Here is a 19257-nt window from a genome sequence, read left to right on the forward strand (position 1 = left end):
TGAAGTAGGTTCAAGTTTAATCACACCAGCAGTAAATCAAATATCAAATTTAAAACAACGAATTACAAAGAGCCTCCTCACAGTCACTTAGCATTGATAAATTAGTAATGTAATATTAAATTATTCATATCTTTTTTTTTTCCTTAGGACTATAATGATATACTGTACACAGCACTGATAATTTACTTAGACTGAGTCCATTCATTTAATTATGCTGCTAAACTTGGTAGGCCAATTGGTCATCATGAGAGTTTCCAGGCAAGCTAATCACAAATATATAGAACATGTCCCTTATTGTCCCCAGCGGCTAAGTGCTAAAATGCTATTTAGTGCTCAGAAGGTTAATGTCCTGCTTATGTAAATTGTCCAATTTAACATTCAGCAGCAGTATCATAAATTCTGGCTCCAGGATTTCATTAAACGTATGTTCAAACTAGTTGACCTTAAAGGTTAACAAGCACAAGTTAAACAGGACAATTATTTAACTCGCTTCTTATCAAGAGACTGAAGTGCTCTAGCCATTTAATAGTTATGCATACTTCACAATTAGAATTCTTAAAAGGTCTCTGATAAAGCAGCAGGTCATGAATTTTCATAAGGATGTCAGATAATAACTATTTATCTGCACTTGTTTTTCTTTCTTATAAACTTAAACTTTGATCTTAACATTCAATTAGAAATGATTCCACCAAGAAAGACTAGGTGACTCAAGGAGCTTGTCTTCACATTAATTTGAATCTAAATTAAGCTTTAAAAACATTGCATCCATATTGTCTCCTACAGAAATTAATTCAGAAGTTAGCGACCTATTCTTCATGCAAAAACCACTTCAGCCTTTCAGCGTTAGGCGATTGAAAACCACTGAATGCCAAATTATTACATCAGGTTAACAACCGCATTTTAATGCAAATCATAGGAAGAAAACTCTCCCTATACATCATGAAATAATTTGTATCATACACAATCAACTTGCCTCATACTATGTTAACCAAAGATGAAGACAGATTAGCTGAGATCATTCCTTTTTTACGCTGCACAATTTCTCACACAACCTCTTTTCCGGAGGCTTTGGTGAAATATGAACAGCAGCAGCTCCTGGAAGTGACTGCCACAGCCACCACTACCTGTGGCAGTGGTGATGCATTGAGAGCAGCTCCTCTGCTGACATTTCAAATCCCAAACACAAGTTCTAAATGCAACAGGATCAAGTCATAGCTTCAGGGATGCATTTAAGCAGTAAACATACATGGGAAATCTCTGGGGCTGACAGTAACTATATCCAAGGAAGTCATAAGAAACCTTTTTTATTTTTTTCCAAGCTCAAAGGTAAAGGTGATTTCACTTTCAGATAAAATAGTAGTTTTATACAGTTCTAATTTAAAAACCATGCAATTACCACAGTATTTTAGAAAGAAAGGAAATACAAGAGAAATTGAATGGTTACTTGAGAGGGAAAATGTATTTTCCTTTTTCAATATGATTACGCTTTCATCCGGCTCCTGAAGATCTTTTTAGAACAAAATTTTGTTCCTAAGAGCGTCTGCTAAAAACAGGACCACAGGACATTTTAGAGCTAGGGCCTAATTTTTTTTCAGTAATACATATAAAAAATGCAGGTCAGCTAGAGTAAGTCCATGAAGATGGAAAGCTGGCTACCCATCTTCCAGTATTCTACTTTAAAAGTTTTCTATCCTAAAAAAGATCAGAAAGCTACACACTTTGGTAGTCAGGACAGATAGCCGAGAATAGTTACATCATCTAAGCCTTGAAGGGAAGAAACTAAGACTCTGAGAGAGCTGCTACCTGCAGTGCATTTAAACAGCCCAAGGAAGTGCGATATATTCTAATATTGTGAAATTAGCAGATTACTTTGGCTTGCTTTGCCAGAGTTTTGTTTCCTAAAAGCACTGTAATTTAATGATGGCAAAGCAGTACATGATGAATACTCATTTGTCTTTCTAAAGGTTATTGAAAACCTTGCAGAAAGAAAAGAATTTTCTAGCATCCTGAAAGTGACAGCTTTTTATGACCTCATGTGTGGCTCCTTTTCCAAACTTCATCTTTTGAATTCTGGCTTCAAATTCTTCCTGAAAGAGGACATAAATAAAACTGAATGGCTAATGGACTAAAAACACTTATGATCAGGTTTTCATAACGAACATTATTAATGGCTTCCTTTGCACATGCACTGACATATAATGCCATACTCATTTCTAAAGTAAGATTTAGAGCCCTATTTGCAATAAAAAGCTAACAGATGAAAATAAAAGAGAGATTCCATTACATAGCTACATACAATGGATTTCTATTAAAGATAAACAGAAACATTTTCTTCTAAACGCAGAAAGAGCTTTATTAGAAACTCACACATGTATGTAGGATTCACATTTATCTTCTAAGACATGGGTATGTTTCTTTTATTGCTATCAACAGTTCCAAAACCTTGGGTCTGGTTTTGAGTAGCAATGGACACACACATCTTTTTTTTGCTCTGCCTAGAGTTGTGAATCATCATACCTGAAAAATCAGATTGACAGAACCCAGATTATCTCCAAACAATGCAAAAAAACCCCACCAAACTCAACAAAAAAAAAAAAGCCAAACCAATCCACCCCAAAATCCACAAAAACAACCCCAAATAAATGTATATCCTTCTGCCAGATTTCTAGTCTTTCTCCAACATCACACCACCACCACCTTTTTCTTTCCAAAGGGAAATAACAAGACAGAATTAAATCCAGAAATGAAGACAGGCAACTTCAAGAGTTACTATTATATAAAACACTGCACTCTGTCCAATTACTGGTTAGGACCACCACAAATCCTCTGCTCTGGCTCTTCACAAATCCAGGATTTAGGTAAATATTTTTGTCCCTATTTAGAAAGGCAAGTCATTTTTCCTGCTGCCACCATGAGACCCCAGGCAGCCCCATTCCTGCAGAGCAGATGAAGATCCTCCCAGCATGCAGAGGTTCACTCAGGCAAGGAGGCTCAGCAGCCTCATGAGCCTGATTTATTCCACAGGACTTACTCTCACAACAAACCCAAGAACATTTACAGAACTAACTACTTTCAAATTTTAAAGTAAAGCTTCTTTATCTGACTCAAAATTCTTTCAATAATTTCCATAGATACATTCCAAACATCCAAACTCATTGCATCAAATGAAATACAGGGATTTCACTTGCAATTTCTGTTGGGGTTGCAGTAAAAAAGAACAATTTGAGTCTAGCTAATGTCAGCATCCAGATGAATGCTGAAAGAGTACTTCTCTAATAGGTTTGTCCATTAGCAATTCCATCATTAAGGTACATTACTAGAAGTGTATGGGAAAGAAAATGAACTTAACAAACAATGACTAGTAATTATCGTTTTGTACATAAATGTAAAATACAAAGCATACATACATACAGAAATACGATATGTAAGTTTATTTTGCCTGAACACAGTGAAGGATCTGCTACTGAATTTTGGGGGAATCAGGAATTTATTCACTTGTCTTTTACTAAAGATTAAAGACTCCTAAAACACTTTGAAATATAATCCCAATGTCATTTGGGAGGTTGCCTGTTGTTAGAACACAGGAAAATTTGATGAAGACAGATTGGATGATGAATCTCTCCAGCAAGTTTCTTAACAAAATGGGCTTCTGGCTTGATAGAGCCACCTCTTCCTTTAATTTTAATTCAACAAGTCTAAACATACATTTACTGAAGAGTTTAGGTCCCTCTAAATACATCCCAGGCCTGGAAAGATTCTTGATAGGTCTCACCTCATTTTAATGAGTCTTAACTACTACTGTTGGCCAAGTTCTCATTCAGCTGAAGAAGTATTAATTGAATTCACTGATTTGTAGATGATTTTCACTGTGAGGAGAAGAGAGTGGAGGAGGGGGAGGAATTGATTTTTAGGAATAAATTACTTTGCAGCAATACATCTGAATACAAAATTTAATTTTGTCCATTTAAAGTGTTCTTGTGACCTTACTTCTAGGAAAGTTTGGGTTCCTAAAAGCATACTACTACTTGAAAATCTGAGCTAGGAGACCAATTCCTATTGTGCTTCAGTTGTCAGGAGGGAAAAAAGTAAAATGTAATCATTTTACAGAATATTTGCTGATATAAGAATTAAGGCTTTTCATCAGCAATTGGGTGCAAGTAGCGCACCCCAGTAACAGCTCTTGTGCCTGCACCTCGTGTATTCAAGCTCCATCAAGGTAATGACACATAGGCTCAGTAAGCAGGCTTTAAGAACTCATGGAGAAATTTTATATGCTGAGAGGTCACAGGTATGGAAGTCTTGCTGAAGAGGGGTTTAGAAGCTTTTTGAAGCTGGATTTTACTTGGCTGTTTGGGGTTATTTTTTACTATTGGTGTAGGATAACTTATGTGTCAGGTGGTATTGAAGGGAGGTGTATCAAAATCTGGTATTAAGTGAAGTGCAAGAACTCATGCACTTGCTGATCTTGTGCAAACAAGTTTGAAGTAAAAGTCAAGTCCAGCTAAAACCCAGAATTTTCCTGCCTTAGGGTTTAAAAAAATATATCATGAAAACTTTAAGCTAGTTTAGCACAATTTTTCTTTGGCTCTTACACCATTGCACAAGAGTATTATCTCATCCTCCTCAATTCTCCCAGTACAGATTTTGCTTTGCAGTTGCAATACTGTTTTTGGCAAACCCTTCTGCATTTCTATTTTATAATGACTTTTATGGCCAATATGAAATCACTGCAGTGAGCTTTCAAGTGGTTTTGTGAAGATTGTTATAATAATGAACAAAGTAGATCTGGAAAATTTTACTATTTGAAGTAATAATTAAGCATAATATAAAAATATTTAGGTGACAAATATATAAACCTTTTGACTAAAAATATATATAAACTTCCCTGAGATTATTCTGCAGTAGGAAATGACTCACAATTAGTCACCTTACAGAATTATCTTTCTCTGCAGTTTGTTGCTTTATAACTCATGTTCCTGCACAATCCTCAGTGCATACAAGCTAAGTCACTATTCTGGCACCCTTGTCCCACTTGGAGGTTTAATTACAGTTTGGGCATTAGGCATTTGGATTTTCTTCTACTACAGACAGGCTCAAGCCACAATCTCTTCTGCAATTCCTCAGAGCAGGAGACTGAGTTTCTGAGTTTACCTAAGCTTTTCTGACTTTTTATACATGCAAGTTTGTTCTTCTCTTTACTAATGATTACTGAGAAATCTTAAAAATTATCAGCTATGATGAACATAGCTGACAATAATTAAAATGTAAAAAAACCCATCCCTAGAGCCTTAAAGATTTGGATACAATATTCATGGACCATTTTGTTGTCCAACCTGCCCTCCTTGACAAGTCCTTAAACATTTAAAATCTAACCAGGACATAAATCCACATTTTTGGGGACAAGCTCTTTTTTTCTGTTGCTCATTGTAGCTCCAGACAACACTTTCAATGCAGTTATTGATAAAATGGAAAAAATATAACGTGAATTCCTGAAATTCCAGTCGGTTCATGTTCTGAACTTGATGATGTCAGGTAATACATCACTACCATAATTCATTCCTGTGAAATATAGGAATAAGAATGATTATTGAGTGTGAATAAATGAATGAATGGAGTTAGGATATTAGGTAAATTAAGTTCTTTTATCTCTTTTTCATTTTCTCATATTGATGAGGGAGAAAATAGTAATTTCTCCTCAACGTGACACATAAACTTACATATCTCTTAAACCAGGAAGCTGTTTTTCAACTGGCACCGTGGTATTGGTTGAAAGCTGATATATAATAATCAACAAGTGCATGCAGAATAAATTGTGTCAAATAATAGGGATAGCTTCAAATTCAAGCACTTTAAGTTGGAAAACACGGATTTAAGATTATCCAGCTTCGGTGCAAACCTGTTGCATTCAGTGTGCAAGATTTCACAATGTCTTTTTAGAATAATTTTTCACACCATGATTCTGAGCTTGGGGTTTTTTTATGTACACAAGAGGTCTTGTCTTTCCTATGTTTCTCATTGCTGAGGTAGCTAACAGTTGCACAAGCATTCGGAAAAGTCCATGATCATGGACTTATCTGAATGAACATGAACATGGTTTATGTTAAAACTACAGGCATAAAGGTTTGCAAATGTTGTATTTACCACTCTGTGTCTCCCTCCTAAAAACATTAAGATCTACTGCACTGGTATTTGTGAGGCTCAAGCATCAAATTAATGCATGTGGAAAGAAATAGAAAGTTTCCACCTGACCTTGCTGGGAGCTGGACTAGAACTTTCATGAGGTAAAACATTTGCGGAGGACCAGGTAGTACTTTATTATGATTTATTAAATGTCAGTTTATATGAGTTTTATTGAATATGAGATTAGAGCAGTAGTTATTATATGACAGCACAGTATTCTGTGATTTACTTATGAACTGCTCTTTTTTTCTTCATCTGCAAATACCCTGCTGAGCTGAGGGGAAAACATGGCATCAGCTAAACCAAAGAAATGGAAATGAGAATAAACATGTTTAAATCTTGGGGCACTGGAGAGCTTTATCATGCTCATCTCCTATCTGGTGTTATTGATCTCTCTTAGTGCAGGAATCAGGCTATGAATATGACCTACAAAAGTGGCAACGATTTTAAACTTTATTATACTGGCTTGGAATTCAGCCTTCATTGGAACAGAAAGGGCAATTATTCGGGGGATATGTACGAGTCAAGGCAATTTGTTCTTCCCAGGAAAGGGAAGAGGAAGAGAGTGGTAGCAGCCATAGGAGAAAGCTGGAAAACAAAAAAACAGCTGGAAATATCCGAAACACTTAGTGTTCAGCTGGGATAATATGGGCTCAGATCTTGGGAAGCTGCGGATAATGACACATGAACACGTGAGGGTTGCTACAATTCTCCATTTTCACAGATGCCACTAAGAATTTCTTGTCACCCTGAGAATTAAACCTTCTGATCTTGTTTTCATAGTTTCTAGCCACTTTCCCAGGAAAGTAACTATAAACATAGATGTTTATACATTCCATTAAAGAAATGTCTTTTGATGGACATTTCTCATGGCCAGTGTGTTTGGGAAGGTGGTAACCTAACTATCCAATCCCTGGTCATTGTCAAGAATCTATAAATACTGAAAGGACAGAATAAATCACTCTCTTTTTCTATCACACATTGAGCTGTTTCTGTGTGAATCATTTCATGTCCAACAGTGACAGTTTCTAGCACAGAACAAGGGGCTACATTTGTAATTATCATATTATTTTTTCATTTCTATTCTACTGAGATTTAAACATGAAGAATTTGATCCAGAGGCTACTGGAGGCAGCAGGTATCTACATTTACTTCCACACCCACCCAATTAAGCCAAAACTGGAGTCCTGTCTTAAAGGCTTTTGGTGGCCTGCACCCAGGGTACTGAGAGGCTCCACTCTGAGATGAAGACCACAGCCAAGAACTACAGCATGATTGAACATTTTTAGGAAAGGTAACCCTGTTTGCCTAGGCAAGAGTTCTTTTGTACAGAATGAGACAAGTCTGTGGAGACTTTCCCACAACTAAGGGTAGTGAAGAACTTTTACTGCCTTTTTTAAGCACAAGGTACATTACTCTGACCTTGTTCCCTTTTCACATTTCCTTGTTCTCATTTCCTTGCTCTGAAATGTACATAAACCCACTACACATTTCCCTGTGAGTCTGTGCCTGTATATAGAAGAACATCCTGCAAACTTCTTTCCTAGAGACAAGCTGACACCAGACTAAAGCAGAAATTAGTCACTTTGTTGCTGGGATCTACAAATTCATTGTAACTCTAGAACACACCAGGACGCTGGAATTGTAGGACTCCAAAGAGAAACGGAAGGGAAGTCTTGTCTTTATTTGTGTTCTATTACAAAGACACACCAAGAGAGCTGGGGTTATTCAGCCTGGAAAAGAGAAGGCTCTGAGGAGACCTCATAGGACCTCTCATTACCTAAAACAGTTCAGAAGAGAGTTGGAGAGGGACTTTTCACAAGGGCATGTAGTGATAGGACAAGAAATAGTGGCTTCAAACTGGCACAGGGCAGGTTTAGAGGAGATGTTAGGAAAACATTCTCTACTGTGAGGGTGGGGAGGCACTGGCACACATTGCCCAGAGAAGCTGTGGATGACCCATCCCTGGAAGTATTCAAAGCCAGGTTGGATGGAGCTCTCAGCAACGTGGTCAAGTGGAAGGTGTCCCTGCCCATGGCAGGGATCTGGAACTGGATTAAGATTCCCTCTCAACCAAACCATTCTATGATTCTATGAATTTGCTATAGCTGTTTTTGAAATGAAGAATATGCAGTTACTGCTACAACTGAGCTTTATCCCAGTATTGATATTTAAACTTTCAGGAAAAAAAAAAAAAAAAAAAGAATTAACATATTTAAAATCTTAGGAAAAAAAAATTCGGATTGCAATTTCCTGTGCCATCCTTTTTACACTATTGGCTTGGATTTTGTCCTGATGTTTGCCCTGGTGCACCCACAAGTCAAAGTTTTGTGCACTGTTTCTTTAGCCAAAGTTTAATTACAGACCTGTACACACAGAATGCCAGCTTGTGCCTCTGCTGCTCTTCAGCCACAGTTCATAATGATAAACTGGGATGTAACAGCTGCTTTGTCTGGTTTGGAATGATTCTGCAGCCTGGTTATATCTCCAGCATTCCTCAGTCCACAATTTCAACATAGAAAACATTCAGACCAGAGTGATGGGAGACAATGACAGTCATTTGAAATGAGGTTTGGCAACAAATTTTCTGACAAATGCTCCGGGATAATGCTGGTGGAAAGAATTGTACTCCCGGAGATGTGACTTGTTAATTCAGTCTGAGGGAAGAAGATTCAGAGCCATCATTTATTGGAACCTATTACAGGACTTAATCTGAAGATTTTGACATACTTCCAAGACAAATAGGCTACCACGAGTGAGACATGTTCAATAAGGTGTGTATTGTAGGAAATGAGGGCTGTAATTGCCATGCTGAGAGAGCTTGTTTTCTATGCAATTTAACGACCTCCTTCTCGCAGTGTCCCTTCCGACACAATGTGATTCTGAGATGAATCACGCCAAGCACATGGAAAGGGTCTTTATCGTCACACAGCAGACTTGACCAAATGGTTACTGCTTATTATAGGTGGGTACCGTAGGATTTGAGCCCCACAGAGTAAAACATTAGGAATTACATCTCCTGTAATGCTTGGGCCTCTTCATTAAACATCATGGGGGTGTTTATAGTTTCCTTGTTACTCTGCAAATCACAGCAGTGGCCCAAGTTTTTCGGCACAAGGTTTCTCTTCGCTTGTAACAGTGAGTTAGACTGAAATTTGCACCAGATAGCTCCACTCAGCAGCACAGATTATGATAGAAACAAATCCAATCCTGTTTGTCCTTAGCACTTAACCAAGACATACTTACTTCGTCTTTTCAATCTTTCTTTGTTGAACAGTTTCCCCAGTCATGTCAGAATATCTGTCACCATTTCCTGACCTCTCTCCAACTGCTGATTTTCCCACCTGATACTAAGGCAGGAAAAGAAATTTGCCATCTTGGCTGCAATCCACATAATTGAGGAAAAAATGTGGAATGAGAGAAGTGTAAAGATGAGGGTCGCTTATTGTGCACGGTTGCAACAACGAAATAAATACTTACAAAATATAGGGTGTAGAAATTAAACAACCTTTTTAAGATTTTAAAACCTGACAAATACTGAAGGCTACACTACATGTAACAATTTCTCCCTATGTTACCTATATTCATATATGTACTTGGAAATGTCTGTGGTTATTTCTACTGCACTGCTTTGGGGCTCCAAGGAATCCTGGAGCTTCTGCCCCCCAGAACATTTTATTGCTGCAAGAACAGCAGTTCTTGATAACTAACTTTCGTTTGTTTAGCTTAGAGTGCCTAAATGTAACGAGTTGCCCAAGCTTTGCTTCTCTTACAGTTCTGGTGTTATAGGTGGTGCTGTTTTCAAGATGTGCTTTTTACAGATGCATCGAATAATTGGATGACTGGCAGCGTTACAGTCTGCCCCTAAAATCTGAGTGCCTGTTTAGTGGTTGTGAAGTGATAGAAATTAGTATTACTAAAATTTCTCCCACCTAAATTAGGAGAAATGTTGTTTCCCTACACACGGTGGATGTTCTGCTCTTCAGACCAGCCAGTGCTAACAAATACCACCACTGAGAGAAAGTTATTTCAGTACGTCAGCTGGAGTTTGCAAGTTTTCCCAGCCCATCCTCGTGGGCTTTAAGCAATGTTTAAGAGCATGGCTAAGTTTTCTCAGGGACACCGCACTGCCATGGAGCCTTCAAATTCCTTTTCGCACCAGGCACCCAATACACATACAGCATTAATTCATTTTTATCGTTGCCACGTCCATCCACAGCGGCTCCCCACGGTGGAAGCGAACAATCAGCCTGAGCTTTGCTGTGCTGGGGCGTTTCCCAGGACACTTTCCAGGCTCCAGGTGAGCGCAGCTTTCCCGGCACAGGCAGCCCCGGGAGGCCGCGATCGGGGCCTGCGTGGGGGTGACCCAACCACGGCGCCTCCGAAGGCTCTGCCCAGGGTTGGACGGAGCAGCAGCCAGGGCCTGTGGGGCAGGATGGCCCCGGGCAGCCCTGCTGGTTTTATCCAGGGGCCCACTTCTGCCCGGCCCGAGCCCCCCGACCCCGCCGCTCCCGCCCCGGAAGCGCCGACCGGCTGCCCGGAACCTCTGGAGCCGGAACGCAGGTTGGCGGCCTGGGGGCCGGGCCGGAGCGCTGCACCGGGTGGACCTTGGGCAAGATGGCGGCGGCCGTGGCGGGCCCACATGGGCATGGGGCCGCAGACGCGGACACAGACACGGACAGCGGTAACGCCAGCGGGAACGGGGTGGGCCCCTCTCTTCTTCTGAAGCATGGCCGGCCGCCGCTGTGCGCCATCTCTGACCTTGAAGGCCTTTCCTCTCTGCCCCGTCTGAGCCCTCCGGTGGCTCCGTGGCCCTTCATCCCCCCCGCTCCGGGCCTTGGGCCTTGGGCCGGCGCCGCTCTGCGTGGGGATCGGGGGCTCAGACCCCCGCCCGCTCACTTGCTGAAGCCGCTCCCCAGCGGCGTGTCCCATGGCTGGCACTGCCCGGTGCTGTGGCTGCTCCTGCCCCCCTGCGCTGACCCTTTGGGCTTTTCCCTCTCAGCCCGGGGAGTACCGCAAACAACTCCTTAATTCCCTAGGTAACCCAAAACAGCTTTCGCTGCCTGCCCTCTTTCTCGGGGGAGGGAGGGAATGACTCTGCAGAGCTGCACGAGTTCTGTGTCTGTGCGAGACCGGGATCTGCTTCTCTCCGAAGGAAACCTCTGGGACTCTCTCGTTCCAGTGATTTACCCTTAACGCACGGTTCTCCACTCGTTCTCGCCTCCTTGCGCGTTGTGAGGGTGTACCTAACCAGTTGTGATGACTTCTTAATTCTGTCCTGTAATGGGATCTCTTTTTTTATTTTTTTTCTTTATTCTCGGAGAATTGAGGGTTGTGGCCCTTTGCTCGCGTTGGTTCGGCTTGGTTTGAGCGTCAAAATTGAACCCAAAGGGTAGCGTTGTGTGGGAACTTCTTCAAGACCTCATTGCTGAATGTTTGCTGTATTTTACTTGTGTGCCTACACCTTGATCACTGAGCGAGTTTGAAAAAGTTAAGCAGAGAGATGTGTACATGTATTTCACACACAACACACACTCACACAGAAACAGTTAGAACTTTTTATATTAAATCTATGCCAGATATCAGTCTTTTCAATTCAGAATAGGGCCCCAGGTCCTACATCTGATTAAGTTAATCTGTTTTAAATTAATTTGAAATACCTCTTCTTTATCTCATGCTTGATTGATACTGTGATTTATTAAAGAATAAATTATGGCTGGTAGTGGACACCTTGTTAATTTTTCTGTAATTGTTGAAAGTCAAATTGTGTTGGTATTATTCTCCTATTTTATTGGCAGGAGATGTTGTGTGAAGGAAATGATACATACTTTTGTAAACTTCCTTTTATAAGTCTGATCTGTTTTTTATGGCTGACTGTAAAAGTTGGTCCTAAGCAGTGTGGGGCATTCAAGTTTGGACTTTTTGTAGTTGTTAGCTTTTGTGTGTGCAAATAAAATCACAGGCAGGGGTTGATTCCTTGTTGAAAAGCTTAGTAGCAACATCCTAGCATGGACAAAGCCCATGGGTGAAAATTTGACATGTAGCAGCTAGGATGTGGTGATGCACTTTTTTCTTCACAGGCAATAGTTTGAATTATTTTATTTTTTTTATTCGCAACTCAGGATGTGGAGACACACCAATATAGAAAAGGATGCCTTTAAGTAGTTACTGAATGTCTTGAGAAAATTTGCCACTTCTAAATTTCCAGTTTATAGTAAGGACTGTTGGAAAACAGCCCCATTATTTATTTTGAGTGGGGCATGACATACCACTGTGTTTACCTTGGTGGTAGTAGAAGTCATACTGGTAGAGATAATGACCAAGTATTCAGTAATTATTACTCTTCCACGTTTGTTTTGTAACCATAGACTTCTTACTGCTGTCCATCAGGATAACTAAATGCTCCCCAAGACTCTGAACATGCCTGGGCACTAGAGGTTTTGTTTTAAATTGCTCAATGCCACTGTTTTGCTGTGTTCTTTGTTCATTTTTTTTTCTGGTTTAAGCAGGCACATGGAGAAAGCAGAATAATGAATTAGTGTGGCAACAGAGTGTATGTTTATGTTTGCTTAGTAATTAAATAGACAGTTGATTAATGGGGAATACCATTAATAGCTGCCTGCATGGTTTTATGGAGAACAGATCTTGTAAAGCACTCCTGGCTTCATTTTCTTAATGGTTTGGTTGATAGAAGTACTGCATGGGATATAGGAGTGCTATAGTAAAAGTAAAACACTTGGCTCAGTAGGACTGTGATTTAAAATTCAAATTTTCTTTTTTTAGGAGTTTGAGAGTGGTAGATGGATAAAAGTGAGTCAAGTGGGGAATCAGTCCCTTGCTGGTGGGGTTGGGTGGGATCAGAAACAAGCCTCCTTCTGTTCAGCACTTGATTTTGCAGCCTTGAAAGCTGTATATAATATAATTAATTTAAAATTTAATGTGGCATAAATATTAGTGGAGTAGTAGTTAATGGTGGCAGGATCTTGTGTATGCTCTGCTCTTGATTATGTGGTGAAGTGAAATAACCGAGCGTATTTTAGCACACCCTAAGCCTGCAGCCCATTTCATTCTAGTTAATCATGTGCACTATTAAAGACTTCTATTTTTGCAGTTTGACCCACTGAACAGAGTAATGAGGACTAAGTCTTCATGTATTTGTTGTGCCATCAATTTGGCTGTTTTCAGTAGAATTAATGTTGCTTAATTCTGAACTTCGGTGTTGTAACTTCAGTTCCTTCTTTTTGAAGGGCTCATAGGGGTAAGGAAATGGGGGTGTTTTGTTTGTTTAACTTGAGAAGTTACCCCAGAAAAGTTCAGTGCCTCTGCTTTCTTTTGAGCTTCCTAATGACTGTCTTGATGCTGTATTTCATAAAGCAGTCTCCCCTGGGTTCATTATACTTAGGTAATTGTACTTTTGCTGGTGGTGTTCTCTCTGAGCAGGTTTTGCTGTTATGTGAGAAATGCCCCCCAGCTTCAGTTTAATTCCTGTGGCTGTTTGCACTCAAACACCAGATGTCACTGTTGCAGTTTCTCTGTGAGTTTGTATGTATATACACGCATATTTGTGTGGATAGTTATTCATAAGTTACACTTTTTAAACTGGAAAATAGACAGGTTGTACCCCCATAATTACCAGCCCTAAACATAAAAATATTCAATAATCTAATAATAAATATCCAAGGCTGCCTTTTCCCTTTAGCCCGGCCTCTTATAATAATTTTAAATCATCACTGACGTGCAGAAGCACTTACACTGCATAGTCTCTAATAAATTCAGTATAATGGTGTGTGCCTGCTTGAGGAACTAATTGTAACAGCATATGTACAGTAATTCCTCACTCTGAACTTGGATAACATTTACATGTGGAGCAAATGGCATTGCTGATTGATTCTTACTACAAACAATTCTTGATTTTTTTTCCCCCCTTCTTTTCTTTCTTTCTTTTTTTATCCCTAGGTTCTGAGTTAAGCTCAGACCTTCCAGAAGACAGCTACTCTTCAGGAGGTGAAGCTCTGGATGGTGATGATGAAGATGAAGCAGCAGGCCCTGGCAGCGTGGCTGAAGAGGCAACAAGCTCCAAAGATGGTCCAAGTTCAGGATGGGCAGATGCCATGGCAAAAGTGCTCAACAAAAAGATTCCACAGAATAAGTCCACCATCTTGGCCAAGAATAAAAGCCTGGAGAAAGAGAGAGAGAGAAAAAAACAAGAAAGGCAAGAAAAGAAGATGAGGGTGAGAAAAAGATGCAGTATTCCATGTGCAGTAACTGTCAGATGGGCTTACATGCAAGACAGTCTCAGAGCACTGTCCCAAATCTCTACTGAGGCTCAGTTTTGGAGTCTCTCCTTCACAGTGATCTTGAGTAGCTTAATTTTTTACTTTTCAGTCATGCTGTGTAAGGTTTTTTTTTCCCTTACTGCTTCTTCTGGGTCGTCAGGCAGGCTGAACTTTGGCAGCAGGAGTGTTCCAGTCTGTCAGCTTAAGGCGTTTTCTTTCTTGAAGGGGTGAAAGCAGCTACTTTAAGCTTGATTTTTCTAATTGGTGTTGTTAATTTGGGGTGAAATTCACTTTGTTGGCATTACAAATTGAAATAGTTCTCCACCACAAAAAGTAAGAGGGAGAAAGAGAAGAAAGCTGCTTCAATTTATATTGTGCTGTGACTTCCAAAATCAAGGCCTCTAGGTTGAGACTGCAGTAGCCAATGATGCAGTTGTGCATTTTTGTTTGCTCCCCTCAATCATTTTCCTGATTGGAGTTTTTTATTACCATGTCAGTGATCTAAATTGCTTCTGATTCTGGAGCTGGTATGAAGAAAACAAAGCCATGTTGGCAAGTAATTTGTTTATGCCTTGAGTGGAACTTTTAATTCCAGGCTCTGACTGATTTACCTTCAGGCTAGAAATACGTTAACAATTCTAATGTCTCATCCTACCCGTTCTGTTTCAGTGGGATAACCAGGTTATTCACCTGACAGTTTGGGACATGCTGCAGTTGGGCCATGGCTTGCCTTTTAAATACAGAGAGCTTCAGTACAGCATCTTCACAGTTATGGTTGTCCTAAATACCTGTTCTGAGCCAGTAAATATGTAAGAATACTGCAAAACAGAGATGCGCCACAGGTCCCCAGAGTGACTTGTTTACTTTAGTAAAACTTGAAAGCAATTTTCCTTTCATTGATTTCTTGCTGATGGAAGGTAGGATAGGGCAGTTCTTTTGATCAAAGGCCAAAACATGGTCATAAACTGAGAAATTCATAGTAGTCTGCCTGGAATTATAAAGATAAGGACTCTGAAATTCCATTAGAGACTTCTTGCATAAAACAGATTTAATGGAACTTCACCAGGCCTAAAATACTGTTAAATTGTTCAGAGGGGAAGAAAAAAATATCACTACCTTACTCCTAAAGCAGAGGTCATGAAATACTGTGGTCTCCTATTGCAGCAGAAACAAAGCTGGTGGTATTGTGTCTGTTGGTAATGGAAAAGTAGATCAGTTTGGTTTTGAAACAGCCTCCAAAAATTAGACAAGAACCAATACTGTACACATGACTTGTTGTCTGGTGGATACTTGGTGCTTTTCCTGTGTTAGAGTTCTGCCTGTTGCACTCTTTGCTGAGTATCACTTTGGTCACAAAGCCATACTGGGACCAATTCTGTAGGAGGAAGTCAAATTCCCAAGGCTCAAAATGTGACATGCCTGTCCTGATGGACCCAGGATTTTACTATGTATAAATTTCTCTGAGTAGCTTGTGAAGTCTGCGATTTGAAGGCTGTCTTTGAATTCCCGTGCTCAAGGCAGTCAGTGTGAAGGCATCTTTCTCGTAGACTTTTGTTACTGGAAGCAGTGACTTTCTGAGATTTGAGCGTGGCTCTTGTGTCAATGCAATGTCAATGTCTTGTGTCCAGCCCTATATTGGAGCTCCCCTTACTTTCAACCAAACTGAGCTTTGTAGATACTTTTTTTTTCTCCTGCTATATACTCTATCAGATCATGCTGCATTCTCAAATGTCGATGTTGTGTCACATAACAATATTTATAACGCAGCTCGATAAAAAGCGGGAATGGGAAATGATGTGCCGAGTGAAGCCAGATGTTGTCAAAGACCGAGAGAAGGAAAGAAATCTTCAGAGAATTGCCACAAGGTAAAAGTTTTCCTGAATGCTTTCCTTAAATATATGTATATCAAGAAGAGTAGGAAAAGGCCTGTGCAGGTGATCTGTTTCCAATCAGATTGAACTCTTAAGAAGTGACTAGCAGGAGCCGAGAGATTTATAGATGGGTCTGCATTGTACAGTATCAAGTTCAGCAAAAGATTTCAGAAGCTTTATGAGAGAGTAAAAACTTAGATGGGAATCTAATGTTTGCTTAACAGAAGTGCTATGTTCTATCCCCTCATTTTGTTAATTTTATGCCTTAAAAATACAGAACAGTTGTTTCTGCTGTTCCAGTTTTTTGCTTCTCTGCAGAGGATTCACCAGATTCATGGCTGTGAAGTTCAGCTGCCATTAAGAAGCTTGCCTGAGTAATTTAATAACTGATTTTAGGACAAATAGCATGCTCCCAAGGATGAAACCTGCTCAAGAATGAAACTGATCTCAGTGCCATGTTACCAGGCTTACTTCAGAGTCTAAGTAGTTTTATGTAGATTTGTTTGTTACTGGTTCCTAGCAATAAGTATGAAGGAGGTGTAAAAATTGGAAGTCTTTTATGTTGTAGTAAATGTTACTTCTTAACCGAATTGAGATTCCAGGTAACCATTTTGGGGAGCTAGAAGCATCTGCATTGATTACCTTTAGCAGGGGGTTCATTTCTGTGAAAGGAACTTGAGTTAAAAAATTTGCTTTGTTGTTTTTTTCCCTGCCCCAGAGGTGTTGTACAATTATTCAATGCTGTCAGGATGCACCAGAAGAAAATGGAAGAGAAGGTGAAGAAGGTTGGGAGCTCTGAGAGGAAGCGTGCTAAACTGATGTCTTCTGTTTCAAAGAGAGATTTCATCGATGTTCTTAGAAACATGGAGGGGGCTAAAGGAGGCAAGAATCCAGTTGGAAAGGCCACAAAAAGTAAACAGGTGAGCTTCATCTGTGAGAAAAAAACACTTACAAGGTACCTTCTCTGTTAATGTGCCTGCTTTTCATAAACCTATGACCCAAATGGTTGGGATATTTTGACGCTTCTGGAAGGGAACAAGTAGCTCTTAGCCTGTTTTCCCTGTCTTTTGACTATCAAAGTACAAAATGCTGGAAGCTCTTCTGCTAAGACATCAAGCCTTTTATGCAAATTACTTGGTTCAGCTGTGTGTTTAAAAAAAGATTATGAAACTTTGGATTTTGCACCAGGCATGGAACAAACTGCTAGATTATGGTGGATTGTGACATTTGGAATTTGGCCAATTATAGTTAGCTGCTTGAAATTGTTAAAGAGCTGGGGGCTGTTCACCTTACATGATGTATTAGACTGTACTACTTGTGTGTCCCCATGGTTTTGTCATGTCAAACTTGCTTTCTTTGGGTGATTATGGTGTCTGAAATGGAAGGATTTGCCATACAAAGTGAATACCAGAAGAGAGAGAAATAGAGATGTATTAAACATTATATGTAGGCTTTTCTTTCCCTGATTCTCTGTGTGTGTTGGGCTGGTGTGCCTTCCTTGCTTTTGGGATGTTTTGGAAAGAAATACATTCCCCTTTTTCCAAATGTGTTTGAGACACAGTGTAGTTGGACTCATCCAACTCTTCATCAGTTCTTTCAGCTCACCAAGTAGCTCAGGGTTGAAAACAAGTTGCCCAGGCACACTCTCGTATTTCAGAAGCTACATGTTCTTGAAGCGTATTTGTGTTCAGGTTTGAACTCTGTGCTTGGTGGTGGGTGGAATACTGCAGCTGGCGCAGACACACACTGCAGTTAACTAAGTGCTTTTCTGTGCCAGGAAGAAATACTTTAATCAGTTGGGAGACAACAGTTTGTCATATGTTTTTTGTTTGTGTGCACTTTGGGAACATGCTGAAACACTGCCTGGCATGGAGTGCTCATACAATTTTCATGCAAGTGCAATATTGAAGTATTTTTTAAATTCTTTGGATAATGAGAACAATTTAACTTGGTGCTGACACTTTATTTCTCCTTAAATAATTCCAGCTTGCTTGTTTGGGTGGGGGGGAATGTACATGTGTGTGGTTCTTTTTTTGGTTTGTTTGTTTGTTTTTCCTCCCTTGGAATAGCAGAATATTGGAACAATGGCAGTGCCAATTACTATTGTAGTCAGCAATGAATCAATAGCTGAACAAGAACTAGGACCTTTGTTTTGTGTCACATTGTAGCAGGGCAATTTTTGAATTACTAGGTCAGGAAACACAGATTGCAAATGTTTCTATGCTTAAAAAAAAAAGTTTTATTTTGGCAGCATGGGTAACAGTATATTTCCATTCAAGACCTCTGGAGATGCTTTAGATGCTGGCTGGTTACTGTTGGGTTTGAGTATTAATGTAGGTGCTGCTTTCACATTGCTTGTGCACAAAAGCTGAGGTAAGGATCAGGGTTTTTGCTTGGGTTTTTTAATTGCATGTCTGCCTAGACAGACCACCCCCCTTCCTCTCTCCCTTGTTGCCTTTGCTTCAGTGACTCTCCATTCAATTTAATACTGAACCAAACTCTTCAATAACTCCTTTTCAAGCTGTTCCTAATCTGCCTTATTTTCTCTTGAGAACATATCTTACTCATTTAGCAAGCTTCCCTCCTGGTAGTTGTTGAGGCTTGAGTTTGAGGCCAAAATCTGCTCTTCGTTCTCCTTCTCAGAGTTACACAAATATTTAGCCACTGAACAGTTCTGCTGGCCTCCACTGCCGTATCTCTGCTTCTTGGTCTTTGAGAGTGTTTCAGAGGGTAGGAAGCCTGGATGAGGTTTTTCAGTAGTAAATTCCTTGCAGCAGGATTTCAGCAGATTGTTTGTGCCATCCAAAAGCGTTTGTTTGTTTGTTTTGTGGGTTTGTTTTTAGCAGTCAAGAGTATAGAGTGTATTCATTTTTAAAAAAAGGGGAGGGGGAAGATACATTTATTTATCTCAGCAAAAACAATGGAGGAGA

The 19257-nt window shown here is 39.9% G+C and overlaps 1 protein-coding gene and 1 long non-coding RNA gene across 4 annotated transcripts in view; one reads left to right on the forward strand and one right to left on the reverse strand.

Moving 5' to 3' along the window:
* LOC147655043 (uncharacterized) lies at positions 1-11037 on the reverse strand. Its single transcript, XR_015283738.1, has 3 exons — positions 8547-11037; positions 2368-2517; positions 1-2087 (listed from the first exon to the last, which is right to left on the reverse strand). It is a non-coding gene; the product is annotated as an uncharacterized LOC147655043 (long non-coding RNA).
* The window catches only part of RRP15 (ribosomal RNA processing 15 homolog), a 22474-nt gene continuing 13688 nt past the window's right edge, over positions 10472-19257 (forward strand). Inside the window, exons 1-4 of one of the 3 annotated variants that reach the window (XM_086878735.1) lie at positions 10472-10864; positions 14137-14411; positions 16224-16321; positions 17046-17247. In XM_086878735.1, coding sequence (XP_086734861.1) covers positions 10798-10864; positions 14137-14411; positions 16224-16321; positions 17046-17247 — 642 coding nt within the window. In that variant the 5' untranslated portion in view covers positions 10472-10797. Of the gene's footprint in view, positions 11220-13620; positions 13715-14136; positions 14412-16223; positions 16322-17045; positions 17248-19257 lie in introns of those variants that run through there. The other 2 variants (XM_023922853.2, XM_023922854.2) reach the window with 2 other exon arrangements.

This window comes from Cyanistes caeruleus, chromosome 2 (assembly GCF_971803275.1).
Source record: "Cyanistes caeruleus chromosome 2, bCyaCae1.hap1.1, whole genome shotgun sequence".
Lineage (NCBI taxonomy): Eukaryota > Metazoa > Chordata > Aves > Passeriformes > Paridae > Cyanistes > Cyanistes caeruleus.